The 24,603-nt window shown below is 40.8% G+C and overlaps 1 protein-coding gene across 13 annotated transcripts in view; it reads right to left on the reverse strand.

Moving 5' to 3' along the window:
- The window catches only part of rgs3a (regulator of G protein signaling 3a), a 158,601-nt gene that overhangs the window by 15,201 nt on the left and 118,797 nt on the right, over positions 1-24,603 (reverse strand). For 12 of the 13 annotated variants that reach the window (XM_061799894.1, XM_061799892.1, XM_061799893.1 and 9 more), the window contains one exon: positions 6,089-6,159. The exons of the other annotated variant lie outside the window; for it this stretch is intronic. In XM_061799894.1, coding sequence (XP_061655878.1) covers positions 6,089-6,159 — 71 coding nt within the window. The remainder of the gene's footprint in view (positions 1-6,088; positions 6,160-24,603) is intronic. 13 annotated transcript variants of the gene reach the window in all.

The following is a 24,603-nucleotide window of genomic DNA, read 5'->3' on the forward strand; positions in this document are numbered from 1 at the left end:
AGAAACTATCCTGACTGGCTATCGTTCGGTTTCATGTCACAGTCATGGATTCTGTGGTTTAGCCTAACTGTGTGTCGACCACACACATAAGGGTTTGCGATTATTGTTTTCTCTGTTGCAATATTAGTCATTCGAACTGCTCTAAGTGCTAGAGGACTCTGCATTTTTTTGCACAATTGTCAAAAGAAAATGTACCGGCATTACTCGATAACTAGCAACCCTTTATTGCTCAGTGACTGTTTTTCTCAATGTCTTTATGCCCCAAAAGTGTTCTCTGTCAATAGACTGTCTGTTGTTGTACTAGAGCGGCTCCCATTACCGGAGACAAATTCCGTGTGTGTTTTTTGGACATACTTGGCAAATAAAGATGATTCTGATTCTGATTATAAAAACTGAACAGCTTTTGCGATTGTAAATATTGAAAAGGTTGTGCAATTGTAAATATTGAATAGGTTTAACATCGAAATTCAGACCATTCTCTTGAGATGTTTGGGAGAAAAGATCAATGTTACCACACCTCTCACAAATAGCAATATTACTTGGGTTAATGTTTTTAGAGACATCTGATAATCAGGCCTCTGCTGATGGAAGAAAGGAAAATTATTGGTATGTGTGTACCACGCTTTAGTCTCTTCAACAAAGAGAGAGAGAAGCTGCCACTGCCAACATTTTCCCGCTTTTGCTTTTTGTACTGAACCCAGTGAGGCTGGGATACTGACACAATTGTGCGTGCTTTGACACAGGCAAAACGGCACCCCATGGTCTGATAATCAGGTGACGTCAATGCCAGCGTCTGGTGTGATGTGTAAAATATCTGTCAGACAGTGATGATTTTTTTTTAACACAACAGAGCAGGAGAAGTGAACGAAGGGTGTTAAACCTCACACCCCCGTCCCAGTATAGCAGAAGGCCCATGGGCTGGATTCACAATGCTTCGCTCCCCTAAAGTCAGCTGGGACAGACTCCAGCTCACCTGCAACCTGAATAAGGACACGTGGTATAGAAAATGGATGGATAGATGGGTTCAAGTGATACGATAATTTTTTTTTGCTGTCTAGTAGCACGATTTGGATATGCGTAATCTCTTCCGAATGTGGATAAAAATCTGCCGATGTGTAAACACACAGATTGGATGTACCCTGTCAATGTGAGCTGGACATCTTCAAAATTATGTACACTGATCGGTGACGTAAACACACCCGCCCAATCAACACAGATGAACACACAAAAATAACTGTAAACCTAAACTACAGCGAAAGCATTGACAAAGAAATATAACGTAAATATGATACATTAGAGGTGTGTCCATCATTAAATAAGCAAAAAACATTGCCGGGTTGACTTTTGCAGGCAGTGATTATACTTTCAGTCAGGCAGTCACTTCAAATTAGTCAATTGACATTTCTAGTTCACATTGTACAGACAAACAAAATGTGTTTCGTGTACTCTTCTGCCACCAGCGATGATAACGTTATCAAGATCAATGCTGTGTCTTTATTACCAGATGAGAGGCACGTGATAGCCTAACCACATCAACAAAGTCTGTTAAATAGGAACAAAAAGAGACAATCATCATCCAAACAGCTGTATCTTCCTTCTTCGTCTTAAAATACTCTGGATAAACGCCCTTTACGATAGAAGGCTTGTCACTGGAATTAAAGGAAGAGCATTGGATGACATACACAAGCATCCACTGGGAGTCCAGGTTCTAACCAACATCTCTATGTTATGTACTGTCACATATAATTGGCCTCTCTAAGCCATAAACGACGCAGACAAGCACCCGTCCATGTACACGTGCATCTGCACCAATCCACTTCCTGCTTCTATTTGTGAACACGATGCGTATTACACACATCTCGAGGCTTTCATTTCCTCCGGGCTTTGGGTCTATAAGATATGTCTATAGCTGCAAACATTTATTGCTTACTTCAAGCCTGGGTTCGTAGAAAATGGCTGCAAATAGCACAGAAAGAATAAAGATGGGGATTCAGATGGAGACAAGCAAAGCACTGTATAAGCATGAGAGGTAATTTATTTTATAATTAATCACATGGGATGGTTGTGCTCAATGACGCAAATTCCCTTAATAATATTAGGTAGCATGCCAAAACGGTGCAGGAAAATGGCCAACTATTAAAAGGAATTTATTTACTGACTCAGAAACCTACAATACAATTTGCAATGGTACAAAAAATTGGAGCGTGACTTTAAAGTTGGGGTGGGCAACGGTTTGTGCTCCAGTGCCACATTTGATTTTTAAGACAGATGGGCCTAGACATTCGTAGATGAGGTAAAAACATCAACGCAAAAACAGCATTAGTTATATAACAATACATCATTGGAATGTCTTAACTGCTTGTGTAAAATATAAATGTATAAATGTGTAAAATTACTTTTTAAATAATTAGTTTTAACAATAATAAATTGGCCAATTATTTAATGAGATGAATGAATTTAAAAAAATATATTAGTCAACCAATCCTACGAAAATATATCTTGATAAATGCTCAATTGGACGAATTAAGCCGCACTAAAGTCGTTTTGTGTTTTGTTTCTAAATACATAAAATATGTTTGAAGTGGCGAAACATGCAAAAGCTGAGAACAATATAGTACTGAATTGTTGAGAATGAGATATAGCTTAAAAGTCTTGGGCTGTGCTATAAACTAGCCTGTGAAGAAAGCAGGCTGGGGTGCATACTTTCTGGCACGAGTTCCCTCCCCCACTATATAAACACCAAGCGTCCTTATTCCATACAGTGGCCATTCAAGGGAATTGCCACTTAATAACTTGGCCCACTTCTACCTGTAAAGCGTGCAGTTAGCCTTCAAACTATGCCCACAACTCGAAAAAAAGCCACCCACCCTGAAGAGTAATGTGTTTTGTGTTGTTTAGGGTACAGTGTCTCTGTCATCTGCCCCCTCGCATGTTGTGCAGCAAGGCAGCGGCAAACCGGATTGAACCCGCCACCTGCCGGCCCCTTGCCAGCACGCCAGCAGTTAGAGTAGCTACTGGTGGTCCGGGCGGTCAGCCTCACAGTCTCCAGCCGCGATGTTGCATCGCGAGGAGGAGGAGGAGGGGGAGAAAAAAAAAAAATCATCCGGGGGCACCGACCGCTGTGCATCGCGCTGCTTTGGCCGCATATGGTGCAACCTTTGCCGGCTTAGGACCGCGAAAACATGCAAACATGCATGCGAGATTTGAGATGAGGAAGATTTGATAACCACGAGCCTATTGTGTTGTGGTTTTCATAGGTATTAAGTTTTACTATTGGGTAAGTTTTTCCTGGTTTGTCGATACAGGTGTGTGCCCTGTGATTGGCTGGCAACTAGTCCAAGGTTTAACCAGCCTTCACCTCACATGAAGCCCTAATGAGAATAAGCACTCAAAATTGATGGATGTATGGATGAAGTTTTATTATTATTAAAGGTTACTTGTATAACTTACTGTATTCTTGCCCTTACATGACAGTGGTACATTTGCTTGACTTTGGTTCAGGCAGCATTGGTTCAGTGGTCTCCATTCAGTGATGGTGCGAATGTCATCAGCCTCATTTGGTTCAACTATCCTGAACTAATGGGTGCGGTAGAAACACAAACCACATGGGCCACAGGAAGCTTTTGCTACCCGTGACAAAAATGAGTTTCACGCCGCCGTATGCACCCTTTGACTGACTGGTGACTCTTCCGGGGTATTGTCCGCCTTTTGCCCGACGTCAGCTGGGATAGGCTCCAGCTCTCTGCAACCCTGAACAGGCTAAGTGGTTCAGTATATATATATATATATATATATATATAAAAGTATGTCACTTCAAACAATACCATTAGAAAATTGAAATGTTCTAAGTGGGAAAATTCTAAAGACTAAAACTGAATATCTTAATGGAATATTTTTGTCATTATTGCTGAAATGAAATGTTTAAGACCATTTCGTTCAAATGGCTTGTTGAAGCCACACTCGCATGGAAATGCTAATATAAGCAATGCTAATTACGAGTGAAACTACTTGCTATCGATACCTGCCAAGCCCTCAAATTACAAGTAAATCCCTTTGGAGGAAATGCGTTAAACTCAAACCCCAAAAAAGAAATAAGGTGTGTGTGTGTGTGTGTGTGGGGGTGGGGGCGGCGGGTTGTGGAATCTTAATCACTTAATCTTCCTGGTTAACTAAACGCAGCTTGTGGACAAGAAAGAGACAGCATGGAACTGCAAAGCTGCCACTCTGAGTGGCTTTTATTGCCCTGGCACAGTGTAAATGTGCATTGGTCTTGATGAAGTGGGGTGTGAAAAGGCTCATTCAACAGCTGATGAATCACTCAAGACACAGACACACACGCACAATTGAAAATGTGAGAGGCACACATATGGCAACACACACACAGTCTTCACACATCATTTACCACTTAATTAAGTACATGATGAGAAGCCTTTATTGTCCTTGTCCTAAAACATGCTTCACTTACTTTATTTTGAGCAAAAGTCTAAATACAAGTATCTGAAGAATGACCAAATTAGTCAAAATGGAGCCATCCAAGTGTTTTTATCCTGTTACACCGGTGCTATGTGAGGAGACGTACAATTCCACAGAGTTTGAAATAAAACTAAAAACATTGTAATATGCATGCCAGGCCAATAGTTGGTGATGTCATTTTTTTTTCAGGACTACAGCGGTGGCTATAACTGTGACATACTTAAGCATACCGAGACGTAACACTAAACACATAAGCACGTCGTACGTTTTCAAGTCAGGCTCCAAAAAACGCAAATGTCATGTAAACGTAAATGACATAATTTTCCATGTAAAATGCTCTCTGAATGAGTCTTCGATGGTACACTGTATCTGTTGAGAAGTGGAAGAAACTATTGAATTTGGTTTCTTATCCTGATGAAGGTGTAGATATATATGGCCCGCTGGTGGTGTAGTGGTTCAGACTTTGTAATATACATTGTGAAGGGCCAGGACATAAAAGAAACTATTCAGTTTTGTTTCAAATCCTGGTAAAGCTAGCCCTAATTTCTTATTCATTTAGTTGATAATGCATCATTAGCTATGTAGTGGTTCACATTGCTGACTCTAATTGAATTTGTGAAGAGGTGTGGCATAGAAGAAATGAAAATATAATTTCAGTGTGGATGTTGCGAAAAGTCTGAATACAGGATTTCTATTTTCACTTAATATGACATTAGCCATTGGTAGGATAGTGGTTCACATAGCTGACTTCCTAATCTAATTTTTGAAGTGGTGGAGCATGGAAAAACTATTCAATTCAGTATTCTGATAAAAGGTGTAGAGCCAGGATTTCCTTTTTCTCGTTAGTTGATATGTACTGCAGTGGTTCACTTCGTTGACTTTTGAATAGCTGTGTAGCGTTGTGGGGCATGGACTAAACTATGACTTTCTATTGCGGATCTTGTTACATGTGTGGATGTCTGATTTGTTTTCCACTTAAGCTGATTCGAGTCATGGTAGCATTGTGGTTTGTATGGTTGAGTTTCTAATAGAAAATATTCAAATCTGTTTGCAGGTCCGGATAAAGGTGTGGTTACAGGATCATTTTTTACTGCACTATTATAGTGGTTCACAGAGCTGACTTTGTAATATCTGTTGCGAAGTTACGGGCCACGGAGTAGACTATTACATTCTCTTGCAGATCTTGATCCCTCAACTTTATTTGATATGGGCCATAGGTAGCGTAGTGGTTCACATAGTTGAATTCATGATGGCACAAAGAATGAAGCTCTTCTGGTGCAAATCTCGATAAAGTTGTAGATCCAGGATTTGGTTGGTAGTGTTGTGACAAAACCGCTCAATGCCCCATTAACAACTGCGACCAGCTCAAGGTGTAGTCTGCCAAATGCCCTGATCTTGACCACGATAAAGGGTAGAAAATGTATGTATTTTTTCGACATTGACCCCTAATGAGAAAATTCAGGCATTTGCTGGAGTTGGATATCTATAAAGGTGTTGGACAAAGTTACTATTTTTTGGGTCTTTGAGGGGTTTGACATGCTTGCGAACTATGAATAAAAGGTCAGCAAAAGACAGGAGCGTAAATGCAACAAGAAGAAGCCACGGGATTACTTACAGGTTCTTGGACTTTTTCGTCTTGGTGCCGTCGGGGCCGACCTCGCAGCTGCAGGAGGATCCGGAGCTGAGCTGGGGGGAGAGGAAGGAGAGCACACACTGCATCATCCGAGAACCTCCGCACAGGAAGAAAGAGGGCCCCGGTTAAGACAGACTCAGTGTGCCTGCACCAGTAACACGCTGTTGAAATAAATGTTCATTCCATCTATGCGATCCCTGGGTGAATATCCCACAGTTAGAAAAGTGTTTGTAAGGTCTGCATGTGGCAGCTGGTGTTTGCAAACAGTACAAGTCAAGACTGGGACAATCTGTGTGTGAGAGTGGGCTGTTGATTCTGTTGCACCCCTCCCCTACTGTGCCTGAGGTTTGAATTGTTGAGCCAAGAACCCCACCCCCCACCCATCCCCGCCCCACGGCAACCCCTCCTGGTTTCACGTTACACTTCATGCCTAGCCTCTGTTTCGATTGGTTTGGAAGGGAAGGGGAAGTTGCTTCAGGGTGGGGAAGGGGTCAGTCCCTGCTAATCTGATGGTCTGAAACTGACCCATTGTATGTGAGTGTGGGGTGGCCTTGACATAATGAGCCATTGTATTACAGGAACCTGAATGTGAGCCACTGGCCACAGCTGGTGGAACTTATTGTGTGTGTTATTGTGCCTCTACTTTTGCAATGTTTCGGGAATTTCCCCTTTTGTAAATTTTAGGAAATAGTCCAACATTATTGTCGAAAGCGGACCCCCTGCATGCTCACATCTTGAGTCAATCGAGTTCAACGGAAGATGACAGGATTGAAACTCATTTTGGGAAATCTATGTTTATGTTACAATATTGTAATTCAGAAGAATTTGACTGATTGCCATTGGAGGTGTAGTGGTTCACATGGCTGACTTTATTGTAAAGAAGTTTGGGAAGTAGTGGGGCCTGGAATAAACTATCCAATTTATTTTAGATCCTGGCAGAGGTGTGGATTCAGCATTTCTTTTTCACTTTCGCTGAAAATGGGCATTGGTAGTACAGTGATTCGCATAGCTGACTTTCTAATATTTTATGTGAAGGGATGGGGCATATAATATTCTATTCAATTAAGTTTCAGATCCTGCTCGAGGTGTGGATGCAGGAGATCTTCTTCATGATAGTTTATTTGGGCTATTGGAAGTAAAGTGGTTCACATATCAGACTTTCTGATAGTCATCGTGAAGTGGTAGAGCGAGAGAGAGAGAGAGAGAGTGAGATCGTGATAGCTAATAAGGCATGTCTTTAAACATATCTTTCATTCTGTGCCCCAGCGTTGGGATATTTCCCAGGGTCCCCTACTAAACACATGGCCACACGTGCTTCACGGCTGCAGCTTGACTCCATGCTGACAACAGCTGTTACTCTCCATTAGCAGGGAAGCTACTAACTTTTTACGGTTGGCTTTCAAGTCTACGTGCCAATTGATGGCCCAGCCAGACCAAGAACCTCACAAAGATTTCAAACGTGAGCCGTGCAAAAGTAAAAAGCAGCACAGGGCAGAGCCACTTTAGACTAAAAGTATTGATTAATGCTCCAACATAATGCTATTTTTCTACAAACAACTGTTCATGGCATTATCATATTGAAAAGTGACAAAAGTGAGTTTTTAGTTTGTTAGGAAACGATCTCTGTTCACACTGACCTGCAAAAACAACTGAACACGCTGTAAATTGTATTCCTGGCCAGTAGATGGCGATGTCACTTTAAAGGACAACAAGTTGTAGAAGCATATTTTGAATACTCGTTGTCAGCATTTATGCAATAAAGCTTACCAAAGGGGGAGGGAACAGGAAGGTGTGCAGTGCTTTACCTGTATTTCTTAAATTATTAAGTATTCTGCCATAGGTGTGAAGGTGAGTGCAAAAATGGTTATTTGTTTATATGTGCCCTGCGATTGGCTGGTGACCAGTTCGAAGATAGCTGCGATAGGCTCCAGCACGCCCGCGACCCTAGTGAGGATAAGTGATACAGTAAATGGATGGATGGATGGTGTAGTGTTATATAAGTGTAATGACATTGGTGCTGTCTTTGTTTGAGGCCGCTGTTATCAAATAATGGATCATTTTCATGCTCTGAAACACCACAATGCTATCCAATGCCCAAAACAAAGTTTTGATCTGGTTCTCAATGTAAAACATTATAGTGTACACAGTTTATTCGTCAGGTAAGTAATGGATACATGGCCAGGCAGTGTGTCGGGGCAAACGAGGGAGGGGGTGTTGACTGAAACTCTAAAAACATTTTCAGACTCAAGTCACAGTTGACTGTGAGAATGGATGTTGAGGAAGCCGTCTAAAAATAAGGACAAGTATTGATGCAGCGTAATTTTAGTTCGCTACAATTGACTACTAAACGTATTCTCCATGAGGTGGTGAAAGTAAATCAAGAAGAAAGTAATTTGATCACATTAAATAATATATGAACTAAACATGCCTGGAAAGTGAAAACAAACTTTGGGCTTTCAAACCACGAAAGGTAGCTTATCGCGATATTGGAAAGGCTCTGGCTGCTTAATACCGTATGAGCAGTACCATCCATTTTCTTTAGCACCTGTCCTCACTAGGGTCTCGTGTGAGCTGGACCCTATCCCAACTGACTTTTAGTTGAGAGGTGGGGCACACCCTGGACTGGTCACACTTGAGAGTTTTCAATTAACTGAACATGTGTGTTTTTGGAAGGTAAAATTTTGGCTTCAATTCAGGAGACATTATGCCTGTGTGAGCTTTGGCCACCTGGGAGGAGTATAATACAGACATGCAGTTATACATGGACACGGTCACAACTCCTCAGTAAGTTGAAGTAATATTAGTCGTTCTTCGCAGAGGACAAAGAATATATGCCTGTGAAAAGGCCTGTGAGTATACATTCACACCTAGGGACAATTTAGAGTCTTCAATCAACCTACCATGCATGTTTTTGGAATGTGGGAGGAAACCCGAGTGCCCGGAGAAAACCCACGCAGACACGGGGAGCACATGCAAACTCCATATAGGCGGGGCTGGGATTTGAACCCCGGTCCTCAGAACTGTGAGGCAGATGTGCTAACCAGTTAGGTTTTCTTTATTTTAGTTTAATTTTACAGTGGTTCGAAATCATGCTTAAGTGGCCACCTCACCATTGCAGCACTACAAGCTCGCACCTTATTACTTTATTCGTATGCACACCCTAGGACAAGAAGTGGCTAATTCATTTCATGAAGTAGACAGCTTCTAATGTGGTATGGGGAGAGTCAAGTATGGGGTTCAGAACAAGAGGGGAAGGGGGTCCAGTCGAGTCAGGTCTGCGTGTGTTCCGCTGGCTGCCTGCAAGTAAAGACGCAAAGCTCTTTTGACACCGTACCGCTATGTTCCAGCTGGATGGGATCCAACGTGGATAAAAGCGCACGGGTATGTGTCAGCGGTGATGACCTCATTCTCTCTCTCTCTTTCATATTTGATAACACGCAACATTGTGTCTTGATATGTTGCCGCTTTGCAGCTTCATGCCAACAGGTTACCCGGCTGACCTCCACCAAGGGAACTACTATTTTTCATCACTGTCTGATGGCAACCAGATATGTCCAATTATGAAATAATAATAATAATGGAAATAAGAGATATCACCGTCTGGGTTGAAACTGTCATTGACACTATAGTCAGAGATCAGTCAGATACTACAGAATAATATAAAAAGTAGTCATTCAAATATTTACATGAGTAAGAGTAAGAAAGTACTCAATTTAAATCAGAGCATGAACATCAAATAAAATGTAATAAAAAAATAATACATGGGAGCCGGCGGCACAGTGGACGACTGGTTAGCACATCTGCCTCACAGTTCTGGGGACAGGGGTTCAATCCCCGGCCCCGCCTGTGTGGAGTTTGCATGTTCTCCCCGTGCCTGCGTGGGTTTTCTCCGGGCACTCCGGTTTCCTCCCACATCCCAAAAACATGCGTGGAAGGTTGATTGAACACTCTAAAATTGCCCGTACGTGTGAATGTGAGTGCGTATGGTTGTTTGTTTATATGTGCCCTGCGATTGGCTGGCGACCAGTTCAGGGTGTACTCCGCCTCTCACCCGAAGATAGCTGGGATTAGGCTCCAGCACGCCCGCGACTCTAGTGAGGAGAAGCGGTACGGAAAATGGATGGAGTAAATGTAGCCCGTTACTACCCACCTCTGACTATAGTATATTTAATTTACTACCTGTAAGCACTATCATGTCAAAGCCAAGAGCTAAGCAAAGTATTATCAGTGTTAGCTTTTGATAAGAAACATATACTCCAAAGTTCGGTGAAGTTAGGGATATTTGGGAGGTATTTGCGCTTGGCAATGTTTCTGCTGCAATTGCCATATGCAGATCCACTACATGGATTGACGAAGTTTGATTTTGAAGTTTGGTGGCGAGTGAAAATACAACCCACACTTTTACTGTCTTTACAGGCACTCCATTTTCGCTTCAGACTCTGGGCTTCTTGAGCACAAGTAGCCACAAACACAAACAAACAAACAAAAACCATCAATGCAGTTATAATGGGCATCAATTATCGGCAGATTTTCACTATTTGCTGTCCCTCACGAATAGTGGGGGTCAGCTGCATATCTATAAATATAGTAAACCTTAAATATGCATAATTCATACTCTAAAAGCTAATTTAGCCAACCACTTGACCACACACCCAAATCAGAAATCAGTTGAAGTGAAAGTAGGCCGCTAGTTAATCATGTTGTGGCACTTGTTTAATTAAAATTATAAATGAGGGTTTCTTTAGTCATTTACCTACGGAGTACTTGACAGTAAATATGTTTAAATGTCAAAACAGTCATAAAGTGTACATTGATTTGCAAATTTGATCATAAGGTAAGGTCTTTTGTGACAATAGTAACAATACTTGCTGACCAAGAGAAACACTGTAACCACATGTAGCTTCCTATAAACTTATTTCCATGAACAACTGCGACAGAATGGTAATGTGACAAGTACTACCCTAACAGATGTGTCCATTTAACCGTCAAACACCAACGGCCACCTTTGGGCTCAGACTTTTACACCTCTTAAAAAAAAAAAAAAAATAAAAAAAAAAAAAAAAAAAAACATCATCACATTTTTCTTTGCGTCTTCAACAAACAACAAGAGGAGTTTGGCGAGCGTTCAGCGAAACAACTAGTGCCGTCACTTTTGTGTTTACTTAACGCCAGAAAATCCAAACACTCAGCCGCAGACTGAAGCCATTAAAGGGCGACACACAACAGACTTTACGCTCCCTGAGCGAGCTGAACATGTGTCTTCACGCTTGTTCTCTAACATCTAACTCATAATTATATACACTACTGGCCACTTCATTAGGTACACATACAAACGCTCCAACACAAAATGTGGTTCTGATGTCTTAGCCTATTTAGCTATGTGCAAAGTAGATCTTTACAAAGTTCTTAATATTAGATTGCGCTTTACAAGTCACAAATTCACCTTTTGTTTTGTTCTACAGAGCCTATCCCCAGCTATTTGCTGAAAAACTCACCTATTCACATTTTCTGTGCTTTTGCTGAAACACACTAAGATGCCACAGGATGAACACTGTCTGATAGGAAAGGAGTACACTGGTATTAAGGAAGTACGTCAAAGTGGTTCATCTGCACTGATGGCTAAGAAAAAACCTTGTACTGTATGTTGGGGAGGAGCTAAGTTTAGCCTGGGTTGCTAGCAGAAGAATTCACATGTACTCTTCATGTGCATTTGTTCTATATCATATAATCTGCAAGCCATTTATTTTTAAGAACATTGTTGTAAGATGAGTATCAAATGATAGCAAAAGGTTTGGGATCTATATTGGGTATATTTATGGTTTAAACTATTTATATAAGCAATTCTAAACATGTTGGGGTGGCGTCAAGTACTTTTCACTATTTGTGGCAGTGAAAACATTATTTTTTTTGTTTTTTTTGTTTTGTTTTTTTTACATCCCACTCGGGGCCCAATGCAAAACACTTAATGCAGATCCAACACACAAACACACTCTTGGCAATGACCAGTGAAGCATATTAAAGTGTAAGTCTTTCCTAAAAATAGCCGCCGTGTGTTTGCGTGCATACATGCTAATTTGTACAGTCCTCTCACATGCTTGTTTGGAGAGCGTCACAAAACTCAGAGCCTGCCAAAGCTCACGTGGCAGCTTAAAGGGACCCCCCAAGGCGCTCCGTGCACATGTGGACACGCCGTTACGTGTTGCGGAATAGCGCTCCAGATAACAGCTTGAACACATGCATATGCACACCTGGCTGTGAAAGAGTGCGAAACGTGTCTATGCAGGCAAACGCTTGTTTGGACAAACGCGTAAGGCACACGTGTGCAGGCAAGCACGTTTTGTCAATTTGGGTTGACTTGTCACTGAAAAAAATTGTGGAGTGCAATTAAATTACAGTCTGCGTAATTCAGTAAGGGCAATTCATCACGTTTTAGTTGAATGGCGATGTCGACATCACAATTTGTCATTTCAAATAGCTTTTGGTCGACGAGTGAACATAAGATTCTATAAAAACAAAATTTAGGCTACATAAAAACATTAGTGCCATTTTCAAGAAGGGCACTTATATGAATACAATATCATCAGAACGTTTGAACTGGAGCATTCAAGTTGGGTATATTTAAGCTTTTAAACGACGTTTTGTCAACAGAAGCATTTTAAATATAATCGGTTTACTTTCAAGTACATTCCAGATCAGTAAAACACCCTTCGACAAAAGCAAACAAACCAACAGTTTAATATAAAGTTCTGTTTGTACGTTCCAAAATGTTCCAATATAGGTCATGGCAGTTTTTCTTTGTGTGATTTATGCATCATTTTCTTTTATAGCACATTATGGTCATGGGGGTGCTCGAGCCTATCCCAGCTGACTTTGGGCGAGACCCTTGACTGGCCACCAGTCAATCGAGGTCACACAAAGACAAACAACCATTCACACTGGGATCCTCACCTATTGATAATTTACAGTCTTCAATGAACCTAACATGCATGTTTTAGGAATGTGAAAAAAAGCCAGAGTACCTGGAAAAAAACCACACAGGCACAGGGAAAGCATGCAAAGTCCACACATGATGGCCGTAGCCCGGACGTGAACCCACGACCTCTGAACTGTAAAGACGGTCATGCTAACCAATTTTCTAGCATACTGCCTGGAAAAATTCATTCATTCATCCATTTTCTCGACCGCTCACTAGGGTCGCGGGCGTGCTGGAGCCTATCCCGTCGGTCAAGCATATTTTTACCGGCCAAAATATTAAATCATTTTACATAGGACTGCACAATATATAAAAAAAGATATCGTCATCGTGATAATGGCATATGCAATACATGTATATGTATATGTGTGTAGCCCTAATTTTACACATTTCTATAATACGATATGATGTTGAATTCAGAGAAGTCACAGCAACATTAAACATCAGCAATAAGAAAAAAAGTTTGATTTTACATCCATAAAGTCTGGCCTCACACAGTCCTCATGCAACAGCATTACAGCCTCCGTTGGATCATACTCCCTGGCACGTGTGCGTCTGTTTAATTTTTATTCATTGAACACTTAAGGACTTTTAAGCAGCTTGGAGGCTGAAACGTCAGGCTGTTGATGTTTCATTTAATTTGGTTTTAAGGAGTTTGACTTTTGCAGAGCATCTGGCAAAAAAAAAAAAAAAAATCACGATTAATTTTTTTTCATATCGTCCAATCTCGATTATTACCACAATATTTTTTAGATTGTTTTTAAACTTTTTTAAATAGCCAGTTTTAAAGCATCTGTGCTGAAAACTAAGGAAGCTAGAGAATAGTTCAACATTTGATTAACACCTTTTGTTAACAACACTCCTCATGGCCAATCATTAAAACAGAAACCCCAACATGATATTAGCATACAAAGCAAATAAACTACATATAGAAAAATGTAAGAACACTTTTCACTCAACAGTGCAGCGAATGTAGAAATATATAACGCTGGTTTGAAGTCCCAAGTATTTCTGGAGGTACACGATGCAAAATAAACAAACTGGCCCCTCGGATACCTTGAATTATAAACATTATTATTCTCCAGTTATGATGCTACATACGCTGTTAACATTATTGCTACTTTCAAATGTGCATCATCTTTAATAACAATGCAGATGAACTTGTTCTGCCATTTTACAGACCACTTGAATAATGATGACACAATTGATTGTTGTTGCTGGTGGCCTCACCGCTAGCAGTGGCTAACTGCTAATGCTACTTGTGCTGCCAACAGAGAGTGACAGGCTGTACTGACTGCAATTGCATTTTTTTTTTGCTCATATATATGAATAAACTCAGTGTTGTCCATTTTTGAGGGCGCCGGTATACCTTACATATCGGCTAGTTATAATAACATTGCTTCACGTCGCTTTGGAGACGCCGCCACACAACCGACCTCTCCTCGGTCTCCGAGTCGAGGACGCTCTGGCGGCGGCTCAGTCGGCGTCTCGAACTCGATACAGGGCGAACCAGTCAAGGAGGCGCAGCTTCTGTTTACTCCCGCTACTTGCAAATGGGAGTGGAGCAGGAAAAGGACGTCTCTGATTGGCTGTTGTTGCGCACATTTCTGTCAATACGCACACAGCTGATAACGGACTTCGGCGTTATTAGGAATCCCACGCACTTTCCTGGCAGGACACGCCCACTGCACTGTGATTGCCGCGTGTATGTTTATGTACGTGGGTACAAACATTGACTCGCCACGTGGTGAGTAGCGTTCTGAGATTCTCTTGCCAAACAGATAATTTAGTCACATTTGGCGCCTGGTGAGTGTTAATTTCGGACCCTGCTTGCAGTTCCTCGGTGATGATTTAAAGCCTCTTTCACACTGGCCATCAAAGTTTTTCCTTGCTCACTGTCCTGTGTGTAAGCTACCGATGCGGAGGCAACTAGTTGAAATTGGAATGGGAATTTATCGTATTTAGACTTAGGTCTCTATTTTCGTAGACGCCTCAGCTGCGCTTCAGCGTAAAAACTGACAGACCCATTTGCACCAAGTTGGACGTGTCAGCACAGCGACGGTGTAGCCTTGGAGATGCGTTTGGCTGAATGAGATTTGGACCGCATGGATCGCTGCATCCTCTTCCACCCATAGAGATGTCTCCTGCGAGACTATTGAGATGCTTTTTAAAGGGAATGAGAGAAGCTGCTTCGATTGGACAGGATTGAAGTCGGCTGTGATGACACCCACACCAGCGCAGACGTCCCACCTTTAAATGAGCTGGGGTTACGCCGGTCCACGAAATTACCAAGACCAGGTCTAGCCTGCCTCCTCACAGGGTTACGCCAAACGTAGCGTTGTATTTGTGCTAGTTACGAAAATAGAGCCCTTAGTGTTAGAGGTGGAACACCACCAGACGTGACAAGAGACTCTGGGTTGAAAGCAATCGTCACTGTCGCTCTGACATGACCACACATCTAATTATTGAGGGGCCCTAATTATTGAGGGGCCCAGAGTGTGAAAAAAGAGCAATTTCTCTGAATGACAATAAATGTGTTTTAACTCATGGAGGCAGTATTTCAATTGCTACAGTACACTGTGTGTATGTGGCGTGTGAACACTTCACCAAACACAATTTTCAATAATATGTCCCTTCTAAGTCTTTGTTGCACAATTTGTAGATGACCTTGCCCATAAACCTTCGGTCCAGTGAGCTAACAATGTGAGGTGTATGTTAAAATGAGGGTCAATGAGGTTTGCCTAACAAAATTCGTCCAGATTATATCTGGCGCACCCAAAAGTCGACATTCTTCTTTTGTTGCCTGCAAAAACAAAGCCAATCAAATAACAATATTTTAGACATTCTTCACCCAGTCAAGCCAAAACAACCCAAAAGAGTCGAGCTGTGAAGGAATGGCTGTCGGTCTTCCCTACTAACACGACAACACACCTCCTCTTCCTTCCTCCTCATTCAGTCTTCTAACATCTGACTAAAAAAGTTGGCGCCAAATGATCCAAACAAATCATCTTGCTCCACATGTGTCAGAATCGTAACGCTGTGTGGCGTCATGACCTAGACCGGTGCCACACAACATACCGCAGAACATGTTCACTCATGAAGGCTCAGTGAATAGTTGTTATGTTCAAATCATTACTATTCAATTCTATTCTATTCTTCTTTCCATTCTATTTATTTCTATTCTATTCAATTTCTAAAGGGATATAGTAGGAGAGCGGACAAACAAATGTTGCAGTCCTGTTTTCCAACAGCACATTCCACAAATGCTAACTGCGCCATAAAAACATAAAATAAAATTTAAAAAAAAATCTAAGCAGAGTTAAAGCACATTGTCATGGATGAAAAAAGGAATATATAAAAATAGCAGTTTTGTACTAATTGTGCATTTCTTTTCCTACACAATATTTTGCCATTAAAAGAGTTTCAAAGCAAAGCAATTATACAATTATGCAACTGTAAAAAATGCAAAAGTATGCTACAAGTCTTGACGTACAGAAAGCTACTCAATTTTAAAAACTCCACAAGCTCTATATATTGAGAACAAAACATCATGTTAACTAACGCACTTAACGTAACGATCATTAATGAAAAATCATGAATTCTCTTTTTGCTGTTCCAGGCCGGAAGCGGCACAAACTGGCCAGATGTTGCCTCAAAGAAAGTAAGATTAGTACTCGTCGGACAGTGGAGACAATTGTTCGATGAGTAGCTATTTATAATTAGCATGTAATTATCGGTAGTAGTCGTACGCAACATCTCTGCTATAGAACAACAAAATTCACGTTAGCGCGGAATCATGCCGCGTTCACTCGAAAGAACGATACGCGTTTATTTAAGATGTTTAATGTTTTGTGGTTTAATAGTTGTATTATTTTAGTCTATCCGTGTGGTCAACTGACCTTGCTGGGAAAAAAAGGTATTTAAAAAACACCTCCATACTGGAAACTACAAAAATATTATTTTGCTCACATGCTCTGAGGTTTTGAAACTTTATAGCGTGCCTGTTGCGCAACGGGCACATGGATTGGAAATCTAAACAAACAAATGAACGCAGCTAGCGTGTTTGGATGATCGTAGCGGCCTCGATAAGCTCTTCCTGGTGGATCTTGGCTTGAGGTAAGGAAAAATTCTCTCTCTGTGAGGCCTTTTTACAAGACTTAGAAAATACATTCTAAAAGTCATTATGGAAACAAGAAGACACACGAGGAATCATCATCCAAAAATACCGACCTCCACCTATAATGCTTTTAGCCTTGAGAGAGCACTCCTGGTGTGTTTGATTGGATAATCATCTTTCATTGTCTTTGCCACAGGAAATGTTTGCACAACTATTCCAGTTAAAGGGAAAATTGGTGGTAAAATAAACTGTTGAAGCCCAGCAAGTCTATGGACACGCAAACACACACACACACACACACACACACACAGTCAGGGGCAAAACCAAAACATTCATTAATATCTAAGAATAAACCTCATGACCCATAGACAGGATACTAACTCATCCCATCGTCAAGTCACATAATGAACACGCAAACCAAAGGTGCATTGTCTGCAAATTTGAGTACAGTTAGCGTGTGTGTTTGTGTGGGTGTGTGTGTGTGTGTGTGTGTGTCTCCTGTTATTCAGGCCCACTCAGGAGATGGCCGCTTCCTGCGTGTCACAAGACGTAGAATGCCTATGCGTCACTTCTCCGAGGATCTCAAACAAGTGATCAAGTTACCCGGTCCAGTCCCGGAACTGACTGTTGCCATCCCGTGAAATATTACAGGCAATTTTCCGGACTTACACTGACCTTTGCGGGAATTTTAAGATATACTAATGGCGCCATGCCATTCATCCATCCATCCATCCATCAAGCTACTCACCCAAACATTTTCTATAGCACTTGTCCTCATTAGATTCACGGATGATCTGGAGCGTATCGCAGCTGTCTTGGGACGAGAGGCCCGATTCACCCTTGTGGACTGGTCACCAGCCAGTCGCAGGGCACATTGTTGTAGATAAACAACCGATCATTCACACTCACACCTATGGACAATTGAGAGTCTTCAATGAACCCAATATGTGAGTGTCAATGGTTGTTTGTCTGTATCTATGTCTAGGCGTGCCCTGGCGATCAGTCCAGTGTTTACCCCACCTCTTACCCCAAGTCTGCTGGGATAGGCAACGGATGGCTAGTGACTCCAATACAAACAGATTAGGTCAGCATACATTGACTCGTATTACAAATAGGAGGCACTTAGCAAAGGTACTACATGCGTAGTACCGTCATCCGTGGCATAAATAAAGGGTCGACTTCCGAACAAACACTCAACACAAACAAGACGCTGGAATCTCGGAAAAGCCAACGCTCTTCTGGGAAATTGAGCTGGGATCAGACGTAAGGCATTAAACGGGGAATGTTGAGAACCGCAGTGGTGCTGCTGATGCACCTGCTCGTGTAAACATTGAGCTTCAACTGGTTGTAAACAACACACAGCGGTCAATGAACATCTAAGTGTTTAGTGTTAGTTTAGAGTCAGTCTCGTAAGATCTATTATGTAATGTAACACTGGCGGCACGGTGGCCGAGCACATCGGCCTCACAGTTCTGAGGTTGAGGGTTTGAATCTGGGCTCTGGCCTTCCTTATGGAGTTTACATGTTCTCCCTTATTCAGACGTCAAACGGTAATGTATGACATCCCCTCTTGTGTACCTTTGGGTCAAACTGCTCCCTTGACCCACGCAGCTTCCTGTGAGGACAGCATGTCATCATCCCACCACCGTTGTTCGCCTTGACTCTTGTCACCTCGTGAGTGCTACCGATTGTGAGTCTGCATTAATACAAGTCATAAATCGAGCCCAATTTGTTTCTGTTATCTCGCTGTATGAACCTTTTGTGCTGCTGAGAGGGTGACACAGGTGAAACGTCATGTAGCGGTACAGTACAGTTCTGACTAGAAGCTTAATTGTCATTGCACAGTGTACAGTTCGATCAAATGGCAGGAGTGGTTGAGTCAGCGACAAAACATGTATTCTTTCACGTATACGAGTGTAATGACGCCATAAGTGCTTTATTGTCAACAACACTACTGATTGAACCATACTACTACCATGGCAACCAGCCTCGTAATCACAACCAACTCAAACGCATGTGACGCAGCAATGACACTTGACAGCGTCTGCATTGTCTCCTACCGAAGGTAAACATCGTCAAGAGAAGTCTTCGTTATACCAGCGACGACATAAGCTTGACAACACTTCGTTGCTTAGACAATGTCCAGCTAATAAGCACCAACACTTTGAGGGCTGACATCAATTTTAACTTAAGTCTGATGCATTGTCATTAAATTACTTTACATTTGGAAGAGTCGTGTTTTGTCCTGGAATACAATAGGGTTTCCATTAAAATAATCATGCACCAGCATTTGACATCGATTTGTGCTTCGTTGCATTGTCTTTGTTATGGTATTACATATTTTAATGTATTACGAAGATGCTTAACTTTTATAAGATTTCCAACAGAATTCTTGGGTTTGCATTATTTTCCCCCCAATATGATTTCTTTGTACAATTTCCAAATTAATTCAGAATTGAATTAATTGAAACTGTACAATTTCTGACAAAATTATTGTGTTCGCACTATTTCTGACTGCCGTTTTTGTTTGTATGATTTTCAATTAAATTCTGGCTATTTTACCATAATTCTTGTGTGGGTCTCTTCTGTATAAATAAAAAAAAAAAGAAAAGAAAAAAGAAAAAAAACAAATTGCTTCAATCATTTCTCGCCAAATTGTTTTTAGAATTTCTGAACGAATTCTTGAACTTGTATGATTTGAAACTAAGTTGTTTGTAAGATATTCAACCATAGTATTGATTTCACATTTTCTGACAGAATTCTTGTCAAATCTTGCAGACGCATGATGATGCATTCATCATCAACTTTGTGACGGTGATCTTTGACTAGATTATTGGTCGACTGTGCTATACTATCAAAAAAAACAAAAAAAAACATAAATTTACATTTATATTTAACAAATAGTCGGTCAAACGTCTGAGTCCACATACCTCCCTCGATGACTCAACACCAATAATATTTCTACCTAATCAACAGAATCCTCACATATTGTGCATTAAAAAATTAAATAAAATTTAAAACAGTTCCCGAGTTTCTTAACAAAGGTCTTTTACATGCTTCGGTTAAAATGACAAAAGGATAAACGATTACAGCACGCTTAACATCCACTTCCTGGTTGAAATCCCTCTGTTTTTTTGTTTGTTTGTTTTTTCGTGGGGGGGGGGGGGGGGGCAGTTCTGTCTCATGCGAATGAGCCAATGCTCACCCTTTTAAACCTTTTAATTTCGAACTCTTTGGATTGGACTCATTATACCAGTTCCATTCAAAATAAAAGGCAATAAACGTGGAGTATTAAATGTAGTTGTCCACTTTTAGCTTCTAGTCCCATAAAGTGGAAAGGGGGAAGCTCCGATACCAGAGTGGGAGAGAACACTTACGGTGTTTATTAGAAAAGACAGTTGGTGGTTCAATTTATTGCGAGCCGTGAAGTTAAACACCATAAATGGCAAAGCGCTGCATTTGAGTTTGCTCCAGTTTTTGCCAATAGACTCGACTCACGGGACATCATGTTGACTGTCCGCAGAGTTACTTCACGTCTGTAAATATTTACCCGTTCACATTTAGTATTTTTGTGCTGTCCCACATTGATTTGAACTTTTGTCCCGTGCTGGCCTTCTATCAGTAAACAACGAGCGACGCGTATGATTCAAATGATCAATTGATTGTCCCAGAACGTGCCGTCATGTGACAAGTATAGCGGCCTAACTAGATTTTATTTTTAAATTCCCTTCTAGACCTAACAACATTAACTCTCATCTTCAGCAGATATTTCGACACTATTTTTCCATAAACTCTATTTTTAGCTATGCTCACGCGCAGCAACGTGACTTGCAGAGGTAAACCACGGGGCACATTAGTCGGAGCGACACATTTGTCTTCACAGAGCAGAGCTGCAGTGCTTAACCCAAAAAGTACACTTGTTTACTGATAACTTTGTTCACGGGACCCTAAATTGTTTCCAGTAATCGCTAATCGCATGGGAGCAGGAGAAACTATTACGCAGCTTTGGGAAAGTGGGAAACTACGGGTACAAATGGGCTCAAAGTTCTGGACTCGTTTGCAATATATGTCTGTGTGTGTGTGTGTGTGTGTGTGTGTGAAGACTCTTATTGTGCAAATGTCTTTATTTGAGTAAATGAATACCTCTGACTACTATTTGAGGATACATCAAAATAATAATAACAATAATTATTGTGAGTAGTAATTTTACCTTTGCCAAAGTATTTCAAACAAACAGCTTCTACTGTCTACATTTGAATAAATATATGCCTCCCACCACTATTTGAGGAAATATGTTATTATGTTATTAACGCTCAAAGTTGCCTAATCACTAATCACGTGTTTTTGTCATCTCGTCTTTTAATCGGCCAGTTTACAGAGGACTTTTGACTCTGCCGTCTGGTGCCGAATGCCGGCCTATACGCACTGTGGAGTAGCAAAATATGTGGCCAACAAGGTGACACAGTCTTCATACATCCGCATGGGTATGAGAGTACAAAAACAAGCTTTGTGATGGATGAGAACTGTGGTTGGCCTTGAGAGCTTTGGCTGTTCCAATCGGCAAGTCTTAAAAGATTCATACCAGCGTTAGATCGGGATTGGCGGCGAAAAAAAATGAAACTCCATCTTTGGTGCCAAAATGTTAATGCACAGACAACAACTGTGTGCTAACAAGAACTTCATTCATCATAGAAGTTATTTGCTCCAACACAAACCAACATCACGACACTTGTGCTGACGTCAGTGTATACGGCTGTACAGATGTTACAAGCAAGTGGAAATATTTGTGAGACCGGCAGCTAGGATACAGCTACTATGACGTCCGTGTTGCAAAGCGACACAAGTGACGTGAAGTTGCTGTGTTATTTTAGCAAACAACTTTTATAACGAATGGCCAAGAGCAGTAAGTACTCATTGTACTCATTTGAACTTCTCCAAAGTACTTGTACGGTCTGCATTTGAATCATTAAGCACTTCTGGCCACTGTTTGAGGACATACATTGTTATTATTAGTAGTTTTGACTCTTAAGCTTTGGGAAAAAAATGAGAGGTGGATATTACATAGTCACCCTCCAAATGTACTGCACGGGCAGGAAGTATTCCTGCAGTATTTACATCTGCTTAGTACCACACTCATCCTGTGTCATACATACCCACGCTGTATGTAACATAAGAAATGTAACTTACAATATGCCCACTTTTGTTCCACCCACTTGCGGGGACCCTTGACACGACAGCAGGGAATGTAAGTCGCCCTTAACGAACTCACCGCTAAAAACGCTGTAACTGTTTCCACCGCACATCTGCCAAGACGGACGGTATTTCCATGCATTGCCACAATGCTGATTAAGCCATTCAGCTCCTCTAACACCTCGCTGTATTTGTCAATATCTTATTTTTTTATATTTAGTGAATGCCCTATTAATTTCCTGCACTGGCCAGGTTGGTGGCACACTGAAAATGACGGCACGGAAATGACACACAGAATCACATATAACGGGCATAACATGCATTGCCTACGTCATATTGAAGCGAGCACTCTGTTCTTTTGTTGTAATGCACAATTTGAGCTCAGGGGGTACATACCATCCATCCATCCATTTTCTGAGCCGCTTCTCCTCACGAGGGTCGCGGGCGTGCTGGAGCCTATCCCAGCTGTCATCGGGCAGGAGGCGGGGTACACCCTGAACTGGTTGCCAGCCAATCGCAGGGCACATACAAACAAACAACATTCGCACACGCTCTAACCAGTCGGCCACCGTGCCGCCGGGGTACATACCATATATGTATGTACCAATATTTAGTACTGTATTTCAGAAGGTAACATTTTAATAGAACATGCTTTTACAAGAATTTATTAGGAAAATATAATACAAGTAAAGCACTCTATTTTTGTAAAAGGTAGATCATTGTTTTTATTTTTTAATATGCAATATCCTGCCGAAGCGGAGAAAAGAAAAATCCCTAAAATTGTTGATTCCTGCCTCAACACATTTTAGAAACCTTTCGTGCAGAAATGGTAATATTTTACCACACGGACAAAATTTGCCAAAGTTTTCGAAAGCTGTAAGGGCACATAATGGACATAACATTCATTATCATGATTCTATTGTTTTCTACTAATTACAGCACGTTATTTTGTTTAATATCATACTATAATATCACATGATTGCATATACAGTAGTATAACTACTTGTAACTGGAAAAAATATTTCATTAAAATTACTGGGATTATTGTAAATTTTATTTTTATACTATTATTATCCCTCTGTTATTACTTTAATAACTACTTTAATTATTATTACTTTAATAATTTATCAGTTTTACAGTTAATACTTTATCAATTTCGTTAGTATCACTTTAACTGTTATTACTTTGCTATTAGTTTCATTATTATGACTTTGTTACTTTAATACTACTTTAATTATTATCACTTTGCTATTACTTTATTATTTTCTTTATTACTTCCTTAACTGTTATCATTATAATGTTCATTATGAATTTAATTATTATCACTTTCATTATTGTTTCTTTACCCATTATTTATTATTACTTTGTCATTATTTGAATTATCATTAATGTAATTCTTATTTTATTTTTTAATTTAACTCCTACTTCAATGTGACTTTAATTATTGTTGCTTTGTGAATTATTTTATTTTCAGAAATCCATTCAATTATAGGAATTACTATTTACTTCAATAATCTTTACTTTAATTATAACTTATAACTTATAACCTTTTACTCTGCCGCACAGTTCTGAGAACCTGTGTTCAAGTCCTATTTTGATCCCCACCTTGTTTCCATCATAAGAGAAAGAACAACAACTACTAGCACTACTACTACTACTACTACACTAAAAAAAAAAAAAGAATATCCTTGAATGTATACCATAGTGATGTAATTGTACATTTCTGGCTATCCATACACATACGCACAAGTACTGCACACACACATTTACTCTGGGCCACAATATGTATACGTGCGAGAGTGACAGATGACATGAAATAGTGGAAACACATTCACTCCTCAAAGGAGCCGTGCCCGTGACCCCAATAGGGGCGGTCCAGCTGGCCTCGACTCGGCCAGGACCAAATCGTGTCGGGCCGTGTGGGAGGCACCGCTGTTTGCTCACACACATGCACTCACATATATACTGCACAATCTCGATGCCATTTAAGGCTATGGTTGAAATCTTGCTGGAAGTTACGTGCATGTATTACACGACATGTACACAATGCAAATATGAATTTTAACGGGCCCCATAACAGCTTTGTCATCTGACCTTTATCAGAATTTGATGAATGCTGCCATCTGTTGGACAAATAGTGAAACTGCTCTCGTACTGCTGTACCCCCTCAAAAGTGCTCAGTGCAGACGACAGGCAGTCCTCGGTCTACGACGGAGC

The sequence above is a fragment of the Phyllopteryx taeniolatus genome, chromosome 15 (assembly GCF_024500385.1).
Source record: "Phyllopteryx taeniolatus isolate TA_2022b chromosome 15, UOR_Ptae_1.2, whole genome shotgun sequence".
Classification (NCBI taxonomy): Eukaryota; Metazoa; Chordata; class Actinopteri; order Syngnathiformes; family Syngnathidae; genus Phyllopteryx; species Phyllopteryx taeniolatus.